Source organism: Spermophilus citellus (assembly GCF_964194105.1).
Source record: "Spermophilus citellus genome assembly, chromosome: 3".
NCBI lineage: Eukaryota > Metazoa > Chordata > Mammalia > Rodentia > Sciuridae > Spermophilus > Spermophilus citellus.
In genome coordinates this window covers 140,852,420-140,868,081 of record NC_138184.1, presented here as the reverse complement: position 1 = coordinate 140,868,081, position 15,662 = coordinate 140,852,420, and the positions used below count along the sequence as shown (strand labels likewise).

General features: G+C 39.5%; 1 protein-coding gene across 1 annotated transcript in view; it reads left to right on the top strand.

The window, feature by feature from the left end:
• Nucleotides 1-3,645: 3,645 nt before the first annotated feature.
• The window catches only part of ITPRID1 (ITPR interacting domain containing 1), a gene marked incomplete at both ends in the record, with an annotated part of 91,885 nt that continues 79,868 nt past the window's right edge, over nucleotides 3,646-15,662 (top strand). The window contains 3 exons of the mRNA XM_081288179.1: nucleotides 3,646-3,808; nucleotides 5,054-5,102; nucleotides 5,419-5,462. Of these exons, the coding sequence (XP_081144305.1) occupies nucleotides 3,646-3,808; nucleotides 5,054-5,102; nucleotides 5,419-5,462 (256 nt within the window). The remainder of the gene's footprint in view (nucleotides 3,809-5,053; nucleotides 5,103-5,418; nucleotides 5,463-15,662) is intronic.

Sequence of the window (15,662 nt, the reverse complement as noted above, 5' to 3'; positions counted from 1 at the left end):
CAGGTTATCCATAAACTAATAATGTCGAATCTATCTTCTGTGAGAAAAACTCTGCACGGGTTGGTGAATCTTCTTTCCTTGGCAATTCTTGAACACGATAATGATATAAGGAAACAGAAAAGAGAAGGAAAAAGACAGAAAACTGACAAATATGAGTATCAATTGTTTTATATACATTTTCCATTAATTTTTCCAAACAACCCTTTGAAGTGGTTATTTTATATCTACTACAGATATGAAGGAATAGATGAGCATAGATATTTGAAAATTCTCTTAAGATGTCAGAACACAGCAGAGCTGAGATAAAAATCAAGAGTTATCTGATCTGAAAACTTTTGCTCTTTTATGGTTGGCACATGTAAAATCTGATGGAAAAACTCATTTGTTAAATGATGCAGGAATTTTCAGAGGTGAAATGATTAGATTATAGAGCTGTACCCTCACTATTGAATTAATCTATTTGATGGATTAATAATTTGGATGATTACTGGTCGTTGTAGGCAGGTGGAGCATGGCTAGCGGAAGTAGGTCACCTTATAGGATGTGTCCTAGGACTATATGTTGTCCCTGGCTTCTCTCTCTTTCTTGGATTCCTGGCTGACCTCTGGCAAGCCCTTCCACCATGATGTTCTGCCTTACCTCAGACCAGAGCAATGGAGTTGGCCGTCCATGTCCTGAGGCTCTGAAACTATGAGCCCAAAATAACTTTTCCTCCTCAGTATTATTCTTGTTAGGTATTTTAGTCATAGTGACAAGAAACTGACTACCACACTGGCCAAACTAACCGGATGTTCCTTTCCCATGTAACCAAGCAATTCACTAAACAGAGTATTTACCCTGGGCCAAATGTTGTACTGGAATCTATGGAGAAAACATAGAACACAGTCTCTGTTCTCTCAGTATGAATGCCTTGTTTGGCAAGACAACCCGTATGCATAGAGGTACAAAAAAGATGAACCCCAATGGACAAGAATGTAATGATTGTCACTGTTTAAATTTCAACATATCAAGTTCTATGATTTCATTGTGCACTGAAGACTCCATGGTATAAAGGAGCAGGTATGGGTAAACTTGGTCTAGTTCAAGAAAACATGAGGCAGGGTCAATTTAACAAAGTTAATTGTCTTCTCGTGTTGATTATTTATAAAAAAATTGAAAACTTGATAACATTTTGATGCATTTCCTTTTCTTTGTTTTCAGTAATTAGTGTTTTTCTTTTATAAAATGAAGGTTTTTATGAGTATATAATTTTGCATTTTTAAAAAATTAAAATGACAATATAAGCAATTTCCCCCCATTACTAGATACACACACACACACACACACACACACACACACACACACGTAAGGATTGATGAAAGTATACTAATCGAAATAGAAGGAACTGAAGTACAGGGGAGAACCTGATCCAGGATGAGGGTGCCACTTTGGGCCAAGTCAGAGCTGGCAAGAATTGGGCTCCAAATGGTCCTGGGGACTGAGGGGTTAACTAGAGGAGTTGGCAGAGGTCATATGCCAGAATGCTGCCTGTCTATCCTCTGGGCAATTCAGGGTTGCCACCTGATCCAAAGGGCTGCTCCGGGGAGCCACGTGAGTGGATGCCAAAGGAAGGTCATTCAAGCATCAGAGAATCCATTTCCAGAAGCAGATTTGTTTACTAACTGGGAAGGCATCCATCGAAACAGAGGGAACAAAAGAGTTTTTCTTTACAAACCAGTCCCTGACCCTTGCCTTTAGCAAGGGTTCCCACTTTTCTTTGGCAGCCTTTATTCTGCTCTATAGCCAAGTACAACTGAGCTGGCAGAGAGCTTACCCTCTCTGGTTGTGCAAAGCTAGAGGCTGAGGTCAGACTTGCCATTGTAGAATAGGAGTTTGGGGACATGCAGATAAAGTAGAGCTTTCATTAAAATTTTAACAAACTTTTATGTTATGTATGTGGAAAATCAATAGCTGGATTAAAATTTAACATTATGGTACCTGCTTCTTGTCCCTTCTCTTTACAATGCAAAGTCTCTCCTACTAAATAGAAATTAAAATTTTTATAGTTCACTATCAGAGGCTCTTCCTAAATTTAACTTCCTAAAATTGACTAGGTAACTTGTTTACTGTCAGTGTCGATTGCAACTGCCCACTTTTTGCCCTATGTTTTAGCTAACTGAAATTTTTTAGTGTTTTCTTATTTTGAATGTAAAATTAGCAGCCATCACAGTTATCATTATTTTTTCAGCAATTTACAAATATACAGTATTTATACTGTGTATTTATACTTCAACAATGTTTGCATTTGAATATATAAAGCACATAAAGAAACTGCTACTGCTAGTTGCATCTAGAATGTTCACCTATACTTAAAAGAGAACAGTCAGATGTTTATAAAAAAATCAGAATGGTTTACCTTTCTTAAAAAATGATTAAAAGATGGTTTACATGTATGTCATGTGAACAGTGATTGCGCACCAGTGTGGGGTGTGAGGAATGCTGAAGTGGGTGTAGGGCTCTTTGGCTTTTCTCTAAACCTGAAGAAAACACTAAAGCAAATTTAAATATATGCCTGGAAAGAATTGAGCCAGAAAGTGTGAAGGCTAGTTGAGTCTGAGCCCTAGCCCTGTTTATTTTTCACATGTTAATTTAATACCTCTTGTGTGCCAAAAATTCAGTCAAATACTAAATACACAAATGAGGAAGGGAATATCTCTTGTTCTCAAGGTGCTTATAGTCAGGGGAAATTGAACAGTTTATATAGCTGCTCTAAGCTCTGGTCTCCTGCTCTAAGTCTATGATAAGGAGGTTCATAAAAGTCAAATTAGATAATAGGAACCATTAATATTTCTTGTGCCAGGTGTATCATATATTCATTAGCTCTAGTTGTCCCAACAACCCTAGGGTAGATAGTACAGTCTCAGTACTATGACTGGAGGGCCTCTGTTTGAATCCTAGTTGGCTGTATGGCTTTGGCTATGCAACTTAATCTCTCTGTTCTTCAATTTACTATAAACTGTGACAATTATGTAACTTCTTTCACTGAAGATTGTACCTCTGTAATAAATGTATAAAATTCAGCACAGAAGCTAGCACACAATAAATATGCCACTGAAGTTAACTATTATTAAAATTCAGTACAATGTACCCCAAAATAAGGGGGTGAGAGAGACTATGTAATTTATACAAGACCGCACAATAATAAGTTGTAGAGATGACTCTCAGCCAATATCAATCTGTTGCCAAAACCTTCATTTCCACCCATCATTTTGGGTCTCTAAAAATATTTTTAGAAATGTAACTGTTGGATAAGTTTGAAGGCTATTCATGGGTGGCTCCTCAAGTCCAATTTCTTTACTCTCCATCCACATCCCAGACCACCAAACTGAATCCTTTAGCATGTGGATGTGGCCTGGTGACTGGCAAGGCCAAGTTGGTCCCTGTTCCCCAGCTGTTGGTTCATGGAGAGAAAATAATTCTACCAACTTGAGATCAGGAGTTTGGCTCCCATGGCCGAGCCAGGCTCCCATGTGACTGTGGAGCTGGACCACTCACTGGACCACAAGCATCCTGACCTACTCCCTCGCACTGAGCCAGGCCTAAAAGCTAGTTCACTGCATCTGATTTGCTTGTGTGATTTAAGTTAGTTTGCAGAAATACCCTCTTATGATGGCGGAAAGGCCGCGAGGACCTGACAGACCACAAGATGGTCAAGAAAAGAGCAAGAGACGGATCCTGAGGTACACCAAGAGGGCATGGGCTCCTCTAGATGAGCAGCTGTTTCCTGGCTCTGAGGAGGAAAGTCAGACGGTCACCATCCCCCTGCTAGGTGAGAAGGGCACTCAGGGCTATTCGTAAAAGGCGCTTCTGGGGGTGGCAAAGGATGCAGGGCTTTGGGCTGGAACAAGAGCTTGGCTTTGAGAAAACCAGTGTTTCTGGCTTAATGCCAGACCATTCTATGAAATGGACACTCTGGTTTTCCACAGAGATTCAAACTACAGAGACTCTGAACAGAAGTTGACCAACTAAGGAATGAACTCTACTTCCTTTCCATTCCAGCACCCCCTCATCCCAAGTCTCAGGGACTTGAGAGCTAAATGGGATCCAAGTTTGTTTCAGGACATCATTTTATTGAAAGGTTCTTGGGGTCTGGCATGAGACATTAACAATAATGTTAATAATTTGAAGGGCGATAAATAGAAAATACTTCTCCCTCCCCTTCCCGAGATGTTAACTGTTGGATGTTTGTTTTTTTTCTTTTCCCATCAGCTAATTTATTCTGTCCTTAATGGCACCTTGATTGAAGAACAAACACACCTCTAAGGCCGTGGCTTTTGGTTTGGCTGACACCTTGTGAGGAGGATAATTCAGTGCCCCAGTGTTAGGAGAAAATCAAGGGAGATCAGCCCAGGTTAGATAGTAGCCAACCAGAACAGAAACAAATATTTAATAAGAAATGTTGCCTTTATATCCTTTCTTTATGCCTTCTGACTTATCTTTTGAGCCAGTGCTAAAGATCCACCTTAAAGACTGGTGCCTTTTTAACACAGGGTGCCTTTGGCAATCCTGGGATTCTAGTGCAATTTGTCCCTGGAATGAATGCAAATTTCGTTTCTAACCTGGCAGAGAACTCCTTGCAAATAAACATCACTGGCTGTCTGCCTTAGGTAAATGTAGTGATTCAATCAGGAGAGGCTCTGTGGTGATTTACACCCCAAAGAGAAAGACAAAACTCTCATATTCTTTTGCACCCTTTCTATTCACACCAGGTAATTTAAAAATTATTCTAGCATCTCTTGCTCTAGTCTGATTTATTTTTCTCCTCTTTAACATTTTCTTTAATTTTTTCCTAAGTTTCAGTCCTTTGGCAAGTTTACACACTCTTCTCAGGAAAGGATGATTATGGAAAACAGGAGGTTGTACCTTCAGGGATAAAAAATGAATATGCTTATAGAAACATGTGACTAAATATGTAGGGAACTGAGCTTTTGAGTGATGACTGGATGACACAGTGGAGTCATTTGAGCTGGTGGTGGTGCTTTAACTAACTGTGCTGTTTCTTTCTCATTTATAGAAGATTCCAAACAGGAAAGTATCCAGCAGTGGCTAGACTCTGGATTCTTGTAAGTGTTGCTTTGTGTCTTCTATATTTCTCTTGTAAAGATCCATGACAACCATTTGGGTAACCCTGACTGGACAAGGTGGGATACTCATATTCACTAGGTACTTGAAGGATTATCCTATTATTGCAAAAGATTTATATCAATTTAAAAGTACAAAAGAAAATGCTATTTGAATCCCTGACTGTTCACTGGTTTCCAAAGGTCCTCTTTCCATAAAATCTAACTGCATTCACACATGTCAGTTTAATTAAAAAGCAATTTCGTACAGTTTGCTTGCCTACATTGTTTGACTCACAGTACTTTTGTTTTTTTACAGTGTTTCTGTAAATGAAAACTTTCAACAAGTCACCGATCATACTGGTAAGACAAGAGAACCCAGAACAGTTACAGTTTGTGGTGCTGACGATGAGATGTATGTGTGAACGTGTCTATGTGAGAATTATCAGAGGTTTCTAGAAATGGAACAGACCTCAATCCTTCTGTTTGATTAATAAGACAGACTCAGAAGGCAGAATGGGTAGTTGTCTCCTGAGCACCAGGTTAGGGACTGAAATTAGAGCTCTTGTCCTGTCATCACTTAGACTATAGCAGGACACTTGCTGGTTTCTATGAATATGTTTGTAGGGATATAATTGTGGAAATCATTTGAATTTCCCTTGTATTGTATTGTACTTTTATTTCTTAATCTAGCCTCTATTTTTGGTCTCAAAATTACACTTACATTTTTTCTCTCTCATGATACATTTGTTCTAGGGAAGAACAAATGACTAAATCCTAAAGCAAACAGTGCGAGTATTTATGAGGCAAAAAAAAAAAAAATGTATGACATTTGTCTTGCTGAGATTTGATAAGAACATTATAAAAAGAAAAAGAAATTTAATTACAGGTCTCACAGATTTCATCTTTCATACATGAAATTTCATATTTCATAGAATCTGAGATCCCTCAATTACAAAATGTACTTATAATTACCATTCAGATAGATTAAAATAAAAGCCTGTTGGTAAATGAAAGGCATCCTGATTTTGTAGATATTAAAATGTGAAAAATATGTTTTAAAATTGATTCCATGTCATAAAGAATGCATGTGAGGGAAAAAATTGACATAAATTAGAAGTTCAATGATTGGAAGGGAAAATGATCATTCTAGTAGTAACTAAATTTGCTGGTTTTAATTATCTCACTCACTTCCTCTATGGAGATTTTAAGTGAAGTTTGACCATTGTCTACAAAACAGCTGGTATTTATAATTTTTTTTTTACTTAAAAAATTCCTCAGTTTATTATTGAAATTTCCTTCCTCACCAAGTTTTCATTTTTCTTTAATATCAAAGTTCCACGATATCTAAAGTTCCAATAAATCAGATTGAAATACCCCTCTATTCATAATAGCTCAGACTCAAGGAAAAAAAAATGCAAGAATTTAAGAAATCCAGCTGGGTATTCGATGGCCCTGACCTTGTCTCTTGCCCTGGTGCTGGTGAGAGCCCCGCACTGGTTCCGGGGTTATCAGTAACTGTGTTAACATTGTCACTTCCCCCAAATTAAAGTCAAATCATGGCCTTGCTTCCTCAGAACCAGCTCAACAGATGACAAAGGCACAGACAGGATAGAACCACCTGGAGGAAAACAGGGCCATCAGCAAGGCTAAGCTCCAAGAGGCCCAGCTTAGATTCGGCAGCTCTTTCATCTCCAGCAAGACTTTTAATAATAATCGAATCGCTTCTTACAAGTTTAACTGAGCCTTTCCCTTGACAAGCCCCTTGCTCATCGATCATATATTAAACTCAGTAGCTAGGATGGGAATATGGCTAGTTCTCATTTCTGCTTCACAGATGAAGAATCTGGGCACAGAGTGGTCTAGGGCCATGATTTTTTGGTCACAGCTGGTTAGAGGCAGGTGGAGGAACTGGAGGCCCTACTTTCCATGAGCCCCTCCATGCACTGGCTTTGGCCGGGATGCAAGAGCTGCACACCGAGCTCAGGGAAGCCCAGAGTCACCTGGGAAATGTGGGTGTGGGCTCTGTATGGATAACTGGTCACCAGAGGTCATGGAAAGGGTATCAGGGAGAAAAATGGTGGTAGAAGGTAAAGGAAGTTCAGAGGAAGAAAGGTGTCACTACTGGAGAAATTATCCTGCCAAAACTCTTTTTTTTTTTTTAAAGAGTGGGGGGGGGAGAGAGAGAGAGAGAGAGAGAGAGAGAGAGAGAGAGAGAATTTTTTAGTATTTATTTATTTTTTTTTTTTCGTTTTTGGCGGACACAACATCTTTGTTGGTATGTGGTGCTGAGGATCAACCGGGGCCGCACGCATGTCAGGCGAGCGCGCTACCGCTTGAGCCACATCCCCAGCCCCTGCCAAAACTCTTAAAATCCTGATAGGATGCCAAGTGAACATGCAGAAAGTTATCAGGGCAGCCATAACAAATGAGTTCTAACCTGATGCTTAAAACACAAGAAATGTATTCTCTCAGAGTTATGGAGGCTGGACGTCCAAAATCAACGTGGCAGCAAATCATTCTTCCTCTGGAGAATCCTCCTCTGCCTCTTCCTCATTCCTGGTGGCTCCTGAAAATCCTTGGTATTCCTTGATTTGTGGGTGAATCATTTTGTTCTGCCTTCACAAGGCCTCTTCTCCCTGTGTGTCTTCTCTTCTTCTGAGAACACAGGTCACTGAATTTAGGACCCACCCTAACCCAGCATGAACTCATCTTAACTAATCATACCTGTAAAATCCCTATTTCTAATTAAGCCCATCTTTAGAGGTTCTGGAAGGAAATTAAATTTGGGGGAACATTACTAAACTCACTGTAAGTGGAATTTATTCTGAGGCTTCTTCCTCATTGATTATTTCTGAGGCTTGGCACATGGAAGTGGTATTAAGAGCCAAAGGTCTTGTCAACTCAGTTCTAACTGGATACCTTAAAATACAAGAACTTATTCTCTCATAGTTATGGAGGCTGGACGTGCCCTCCATGGAAAGCATTCTGCTGGGCCTATGGGCCCTGCACAGGGCCCAAATAAAATGGCTTCGGTGGTTCTGTTCCTGGGTTTCTCCGGAGTCCTGTGATGGTCAAGATGAGACCTCAGTCTGTTATGGTGATTCTTTGGCTTTTGTGCTCTTGTATGGCTACCTATGGTCTCATTTTTATTAAGCTAGCATCTAGTTGACCCATTTTATACCTCATTCATCACCCTGTGCTAGGTAAAGCCTCTAACCTTTGGCACTTCAGCCTCTTCATCAGCAGAACTGAAACGGGAAGGAAATTAATATGCATTGAGGGTGCACATGCTAAGTTTTTCCTGCATATTGCTTCATTTACCAGAACCATATTCTGAGGTGAATATTACTACAATTAAATTTTAAAAAAAAAATTTCTGAATTGTAGATGGACGTGGTATCTTTTTTTTTTTTTTTTTAAATCTGGGGATTGAACCCAGTGCCTCATGCATGCTAGGCAAGCCCTCTACCACTAAGCCACAACCCCCTGCCCCTACTATGATCAAATTTTGCAAGAAGAAAAAAGAGACTGAGAAAAGTTAAATACCAAAGTAGTTCAATTAAAAGGTAAAGGAATTGAGATGTGAACTTGGACTGGTCTGTCTGTATAGCCTCTTGCCCTCTCAAGAAAATCAGTGGTATTTACTATACACGTCACACATGGCAAGACCTGAGAGCCCCACCATCCCTGCCGGAAAGTCAGAGCCCCACGAGCAACGGGAGAGAGAGAAGGAGCCACTGGCACTGTCTCCAAAACTTCTCAATTGAGTGCACCAGCTCTCTGGGATCACTACATGGTCCTGAGTTTAAAAATTTTATATGGGACAACACTACTTTTTAATGTCAATCAAGTGTCTATGGAAATGCAGAATGGTCACATCTAGATCTTAAAATTGAAAAAAAGAAACATTTATCAAGTTGACCAATAGGTACAAACTTGATGAATAAATTCATGAGCCATGATGTATAGTATGGTGATTATAGTTAAGAATCCTATATTGTATACATTAAATTTGCTGAGGGGGTAGATTGTAAGTATTCTTGCCTGAGGATAAAAGTAACTGTGTGAGGTGATGGTTTGTTAATAAGGTTGATTGTGATAATCATTTCACACTATAGATTACACATACATATATATATATATATATATATACCTATATATGAACATACACATCAAAATACATTGTATACCTTGAACAGATATCATTTGGTCAATTATACTTTAGTAAAGCTGAATAAATATATCAAGTAATTCATCTGGAAAGCTCTAAGTAGTCATTTTGCTTAGATTTCAGACATTTTAAATTAAAAGAAACTAAACTCTTATGAAATTTGATGTGACTGAAAAACTAATGCTTGAAACACTCTATGATGGTTGTCTTTTTCTGATACTGTGTTTCAGATCTCCATACAGTCTGGAGTAAAATAATGATTGTATGAGTACTATGATTAGTGATTATTATTAATTATCAAATACTTATTGTGTATTTTAAGACTATTTCCAAGTACACCTCAAGCAAAACAGCAGGATGACTAACTTTATTAAATACTGAGGAAGTTAGATATTCAGAAAGGTTACAGGATTTGCCTAAAACTACACACCAATGAAAGATAAGAGACATGATTTGAATTCAAGTGTGTCTGATTTCAAAGTTCATGCTTTTTCTATCAGAAACTAGTATGCCTTTCAACTTCACTAGTTGGTAGTTGGTGTAAATCAACTAATCTGCCTCTAAACTTCACTAATGGTAGTGGGTGTAAATCAACTACCATAAATTTTATCTCCAGCTTGTCCTTACTTCTGTGAGTCAATTTGGGGTGGCAGAAAAGAACTCTCCCTGAATTTAAGATTTTATGCTGAGACATGCTCCAAAATGTATTCCATTTAAACCTACATGACATAAAGTAGATTTTAGTTCAAAGAAAAATTGATTAACAACAGTTCTAGAAGTAAGAAAGAGGTTCCATACTATTCTGAAATTAATCTATAAATAACTCCTGTAACTCAAATTTGTATCAGGTCTCACCATTTTGCAAGTTTCAATTATGTTATTAAAAAAAAAGTTGTTTCCCAAGTTTGGGTGGATTATTGCTACCATCTTGGTATCACAGGATCTTTCTGCAAAATGACTCCAGGAGAATTTCTGGAAGCCATTAGATGTTACAGGCATTTTCATGAATGAGTCCCCTTCACTGTCACTTATGGTACTCCAATAGAAACCTCTTTGGCATTACCTCATAGAATAGTTGTCTTAACACTTCCTAAGCATCCTGTTCTTCTGCTCTCCAGGGACCACCATCATTGCATTTGAGCCCTTACACTGCTCTATTTCTTGCAGAATTTGTATAAATGCTCATTTTCATTCTACTGCCTGACTCTATCACCTGGGGATTTAGGCAGTGGTACTAGTGTTTTATGTTACATCAAATGCATGAAGGAAGTCATTTTTCAGCTTATTCCTGCAGTCCATATTTCTCCTCACACCTTTGACTTAGTCTGGAGACTGGAGAACAAACATGCTGTCCACTCCACTCCCTGCACACAGGCACAATGGTGCTGACAGATCCCCTTTTGTTCCATTCTTCCATTTTTAGCAAATACATATCAGATGACCCTACAAACTAGATGGCTCCTTTAGAATTGGAGACAATGAAGAAAATAAATGTGGTGATAAGATAGACAATAAACAATTAAGTAAATATGTAACAGCCAGGAACAGGCATTGGGGAAGGCATTTCAGCAGCTGCCTGAGAGAAGTGAAAGAGAAGGACATCTGCTTCTCTGGGGGAACTGGACTGTTCCAGGCACAGGAAACAACATGAGCAAATGCTGTGGGGTTGCAACATGCCGTTTGTATTCCAGGTAAACCAAGGAGGCTAAAATGGCTGCAGCTCAGTGAGCAAGGAAGAGAGTAGCAGGCCAGAGGTTAAACAATTAGCTAGAGTTGGTACAGTGACACATGACTGTAATCCCAGCATCTTGGGAGGCTGAGGCAGGAGGATTTTAACTTCTAGGCCAGCCTCAGCCACTTAACAAGGCACTAAGCAACTTATTGACACCCTGTCTCAAAATAAAATATAAAAAGGGCTGTGAATGTGGCTCAGTGGTTAAGTGCCCCTGGGTTTAATTCGCAGTACTCTCCCCCCCAAAAAAATTAGCTAGAAGCAAAATAATTTAGGGCCATATATATCCCTATAAATACTTTGACTTTTATTCAGCATGACTTCTTGAAAAAAATTTAATTAAAAGGAGTAGTATGATCTTGATTCTTTTCTGCTATCTAGTTGGCTACTATTTGGAGAACAGACTGTAGGCAGTGGGGAGCTGGAAAAGGTAGAATCAGGAAGCCCAGTTAGGAGGCTAATAAAATAATTCAGAGGAGAGAGGATGGGGACTGACACCGGGCACTAGCAGTTATTATAGAGAGAAGTGTTGGATTCTGGATTATTTGGAATTTAGGATAAGATATGTTGATGGATTAGATGTGGGGCATTAAAGACAGGAGAAGTCCAAGGGGACTCCAATGATTTTTTTCCCAGGCATCTAGGAAGATGGATGGACATTTACTGAGATGGGAAAAACAATATAAGAATCAGCCTTGGGGTAAGAGATGAGAAACTCAGTAAGAGAAACTCAATGTTAGACATGTAATGATTCAAATGCTTAATAGATATCCAAACAGATACTACCAGGGAGGTAGTCAGAAATAAAAATCTGGAGTTAAGGGAAAAATGACTGGTCATTTAGATGGTGTTTAAAGCCAGAAGATCAGATGAGATCATCAAGCAAGTAAGTATAGCTGGAGGAAAGGCCAGGAAGATATGGGGGAAAATAATAAAGAGAGAAGGAGAAGGGTTGGATTATGAGGTCCACAGAGAACCAAGAAAGAGTCTGGAAGGAAAGTTGGTGTGTCAAAGAGCTCCGATCAATACCATCAGCTCTTGATCTTGGTCCTTATAGATGAAGAGGAATGACAGCTGGCCCTCAGGTTTGGCAGTGGATACCATTAGTGACCTTGAGAAGATTTGTGTTAGAGTAATGCTGGGGAGAAAGCCTACATGTACAGCCTTCTCATGGGAATGAAAGCAGAAGAAGTGGAGACAGAAAACTACTCTGAGAAGTTGCGAGGTGAAAGGAAGCAGTGAAATGAAATTATAACTGCAAGAAAGGAAGACAAATGCAGATTTTCTCTTTGTTGTTGTAAAGGGGTAGGAGTTCTTCCCAGATTGTGGATTTTAACCCCTTGTTGCACATATGATTGACACGCATTTGCTTTCACAGGTGGCTGCCGCAGCAGGCGTACAGGGTAATAGGCATGATCAGTGACCGAGATGTACTAACCTGCTTGGTGCCTCTGCCTGGCCTTCTGTGGGACAAGCCTGGGCTCCCCTCTGGGACCTCTGCTCTTGGGGCTTTGTGATCTCTTCCAAAGAAACATTGTTCACCCAAGCTTACTTGCTGACCAAATTTATTTGGGTCTTTCCTTTTAATGGTGCCAATACCTTCCCTTATACCTTCTTCCTATGTTAATTTCAATCACTGCTGAAGACTGTATGGGTGCCCCTGCTCATATCCCAAGTCAGACTAAAGAAATTCCTGAAGGATTCTCTTCTGACTTCTGCACTGTCTTCTGGTGAACATTAGGGCATTTTAGCTGAGTGCTCTCACAGCCTTCTTTTTAGATATCCCATAGAATTTGCTGCTCAGGGTACATGGATGACTTACAAGGAAGAGCCTCCTGGTCATCTTTCAACTGTTTTCTCTTTTCCCTTTCCAGGAATCCCCACCACTGAGTGCAGAGTAACTCTGCTTAGTGAATACCAACTGCACAAGCAGTTGATTCTCAGTTTGGTCACAGTCAAGATCCACAAATCTTCCTACAACCATAACCATAGGATATTCAGAGCCTCTGTGGGATCCATCATGGTGCTCTAGGGATGATGGCCACGGGTGCTAACATTCCTCTTCCCAGGCCGCTGACTCGTTCTTAACCTCAGACTCTATCTAAGTATAAGCAAACCCATAGAATGTATCCTGTTTGTGGTGAACTTGTTCACATCACCAGAAAACAAATTAAATATCAGTACTACCCGACAATGAGAGTACATTGTCATTACGATGCAAAGGTAAGACACATATAATGAATGCATGCTTCAACACATAGGTTTATATAATTGCCACTGGTTTAACAACTTATCCAAGCATCATTATAAGTGAAGAAACTAGAACTATCTCCTACAGCAAAAAAGGCAGTTTGGCTCAAAGCTCTGCTTGGTGCTAGTTACTACTTGATGGGTAACTAATTTATTTGTCCTTTTTTTTTGTTTTTTATTTTGTTTTCAATATTCAGAAAAGAAGAGTAAAATTTATTTCCAGGAGGAATGTATTAAGTACTAAGAACTTAGAAAATAAAATTCTAAAACCCGTGCTCTATATCATAAGAAAAGGTCAAAATAAATCCAATTAAACAGACTAAATGTCCCCTTAAAGCTTCTCAAGAGAATATGTCTAGAGCAAAGACCTGTACTAGGTGAAGGGTACAAAAATGTAGAATATGAGACTTATACTATCAGGAATGTCACTCACTTTCTAGGATCATCCCAATTCAAATGTAAACTACACCAACTTTTCTACAAAACCTTCTCCTCTTATCTCTTTTCATTGCACTCCTGGTTCTTGACCTTCCTTCATCTAAATCCTCTTGCCTAAAAGTCAGCCCCATTCTGATAACTTCTCACAATTCTCTGGAGGCCTGAACCAAGCCCCATATTCTCTATGAAGCCCTCCCTGACTTTTGCACTGAGACACGATTTCTCTTCTGAACACCCGTAATATCCATTCTGGGTTCTAATCAAGAGGCAGTTCTTCTGTGCTGCCTCACATTATGAGGGATATGATCTTTCTCCCTGAAAACAGCTGTGATCCCTGCTAGTGTAGGAATTGTCTCTCTCCAAATGTACCAAGGCTAGTCAATAAAAGAATCTTGGTAGAACAAAATGAAGATAAGGTTGTCAGGTTGAGAAATCTCAGAAGTGAGATTTGAGCTAACCAATCAGAAAAAAAAAATAAAGAGGCAGAGCAAAAATGTTTAATCTGGTGGAAATAAAAGGAATTTGAACAAAATGAGAAGAAAACTAAACAGGTGTGGGAAAGTAATCAAGCTGGAGATCTGGTTTCAGGCTAGAGAACAAGGGTAGAACTTTCTCTGCTACATAGGGTGTGGTCAGATTATAAATGTCTTTAAAATCCAGAATGAAGGAATCACACTTGATGTCATAGGACTAGGATGGCACATCTCTAGTTCCTCTTCAAATGAATAGATAGTTGTAACCAGAATGAGGAAGATTTGGGTGGAGGATCTCTGTTCCCCTGAAAAAGATGGCATGAATAATTTAGGATAATAATTGCAGGAAATCATATGTTACCACATCTCTGTTGTGGTGAGTTCTGAACTCAGTACAGTGAGGAGAGAAATGGCAGACCTTGGTGCTTATCTTGGCAAGGGGAAGAAGGTGCACATGTTGGGAAGAAGTTACAGGACTCAGGTTTGAGCTGACAAGGACTTATACTGGGCTTAACAGTGGAATGGGGAAGAAGAGTCTCACCATCTCAAAAATAAACAGATACCAGGTGGGGTGTGGGGAGAAGAGACCAGCATTCCATTTGCTTTAAGGTTTTGAGAATGAGAATCAGGCAGAATGTAAGAATCTCATTTTGTAAGAATATGGGCTAATAATTTGCCAATGGAGACAATACACTGCTGACTGCCTTTACTAAGTATCGTGGTCATGCAGGAGTTAAATATGCAGAAAGCTGCAGAATGCTATTATTTTAGAGCCCTGCAAAAATGTGATTTGATTAGTCTATTGGACGATATTCCAAAGAACCAAATGTCTTCCATGAATCAGTCAGAAATGCTTAGGAAAACCAAAATAAAAAATGCTTTCTAAGCCAATAAAGGTGCTAATTAGTGCCTTCTGCATATCTAACTACATCTTCTCCAGTAATACATTTTGCAGGGTTAAGTGCGGTATCTGCTGCTTCAGATGGCAGAAGTCCGCCTCACAGTCGGGAGGGTGGCTAGAGACTCAAGCATCTAGAAGGGAATCAGAATTGGAATTTTAACCCATGGAATGGGATGTACTAGATAGAGCAGGGACTTTTTTTCTCACTTTAATTTTCCTCTAAACCGATCCTTAGGAAACTTGGGGATAGCAGGACTTAATTTGTAATTTTTTTTCTTCCTCCCCCAGTGCTTTTAGAAAATAAAATCTGGTTTTAAAATTTTAACAAGGATATCCCAGAAGGAAGAAAGAGGTGAAAATATTAAACCCAAGCAATTAGAGAAGCGAGTGTGAAATTGAGAAGGGCCCAGCTAGCAGAGCTTTGTGTGGGAGACGCAGGTAGGCATCCAAGGGTCCCACCTTCTGCGTGGGGTATCCCCAAGCCTGATGCCTGCAGAGGCCTAAGGAGATCTGGGGTAACAAGAACAGTTTGTCTGTCCTGGCATGGCCTTCCCTTTGTATCAGAGTCTTGCTCTAATCAGAAGCTTCCAGGAAC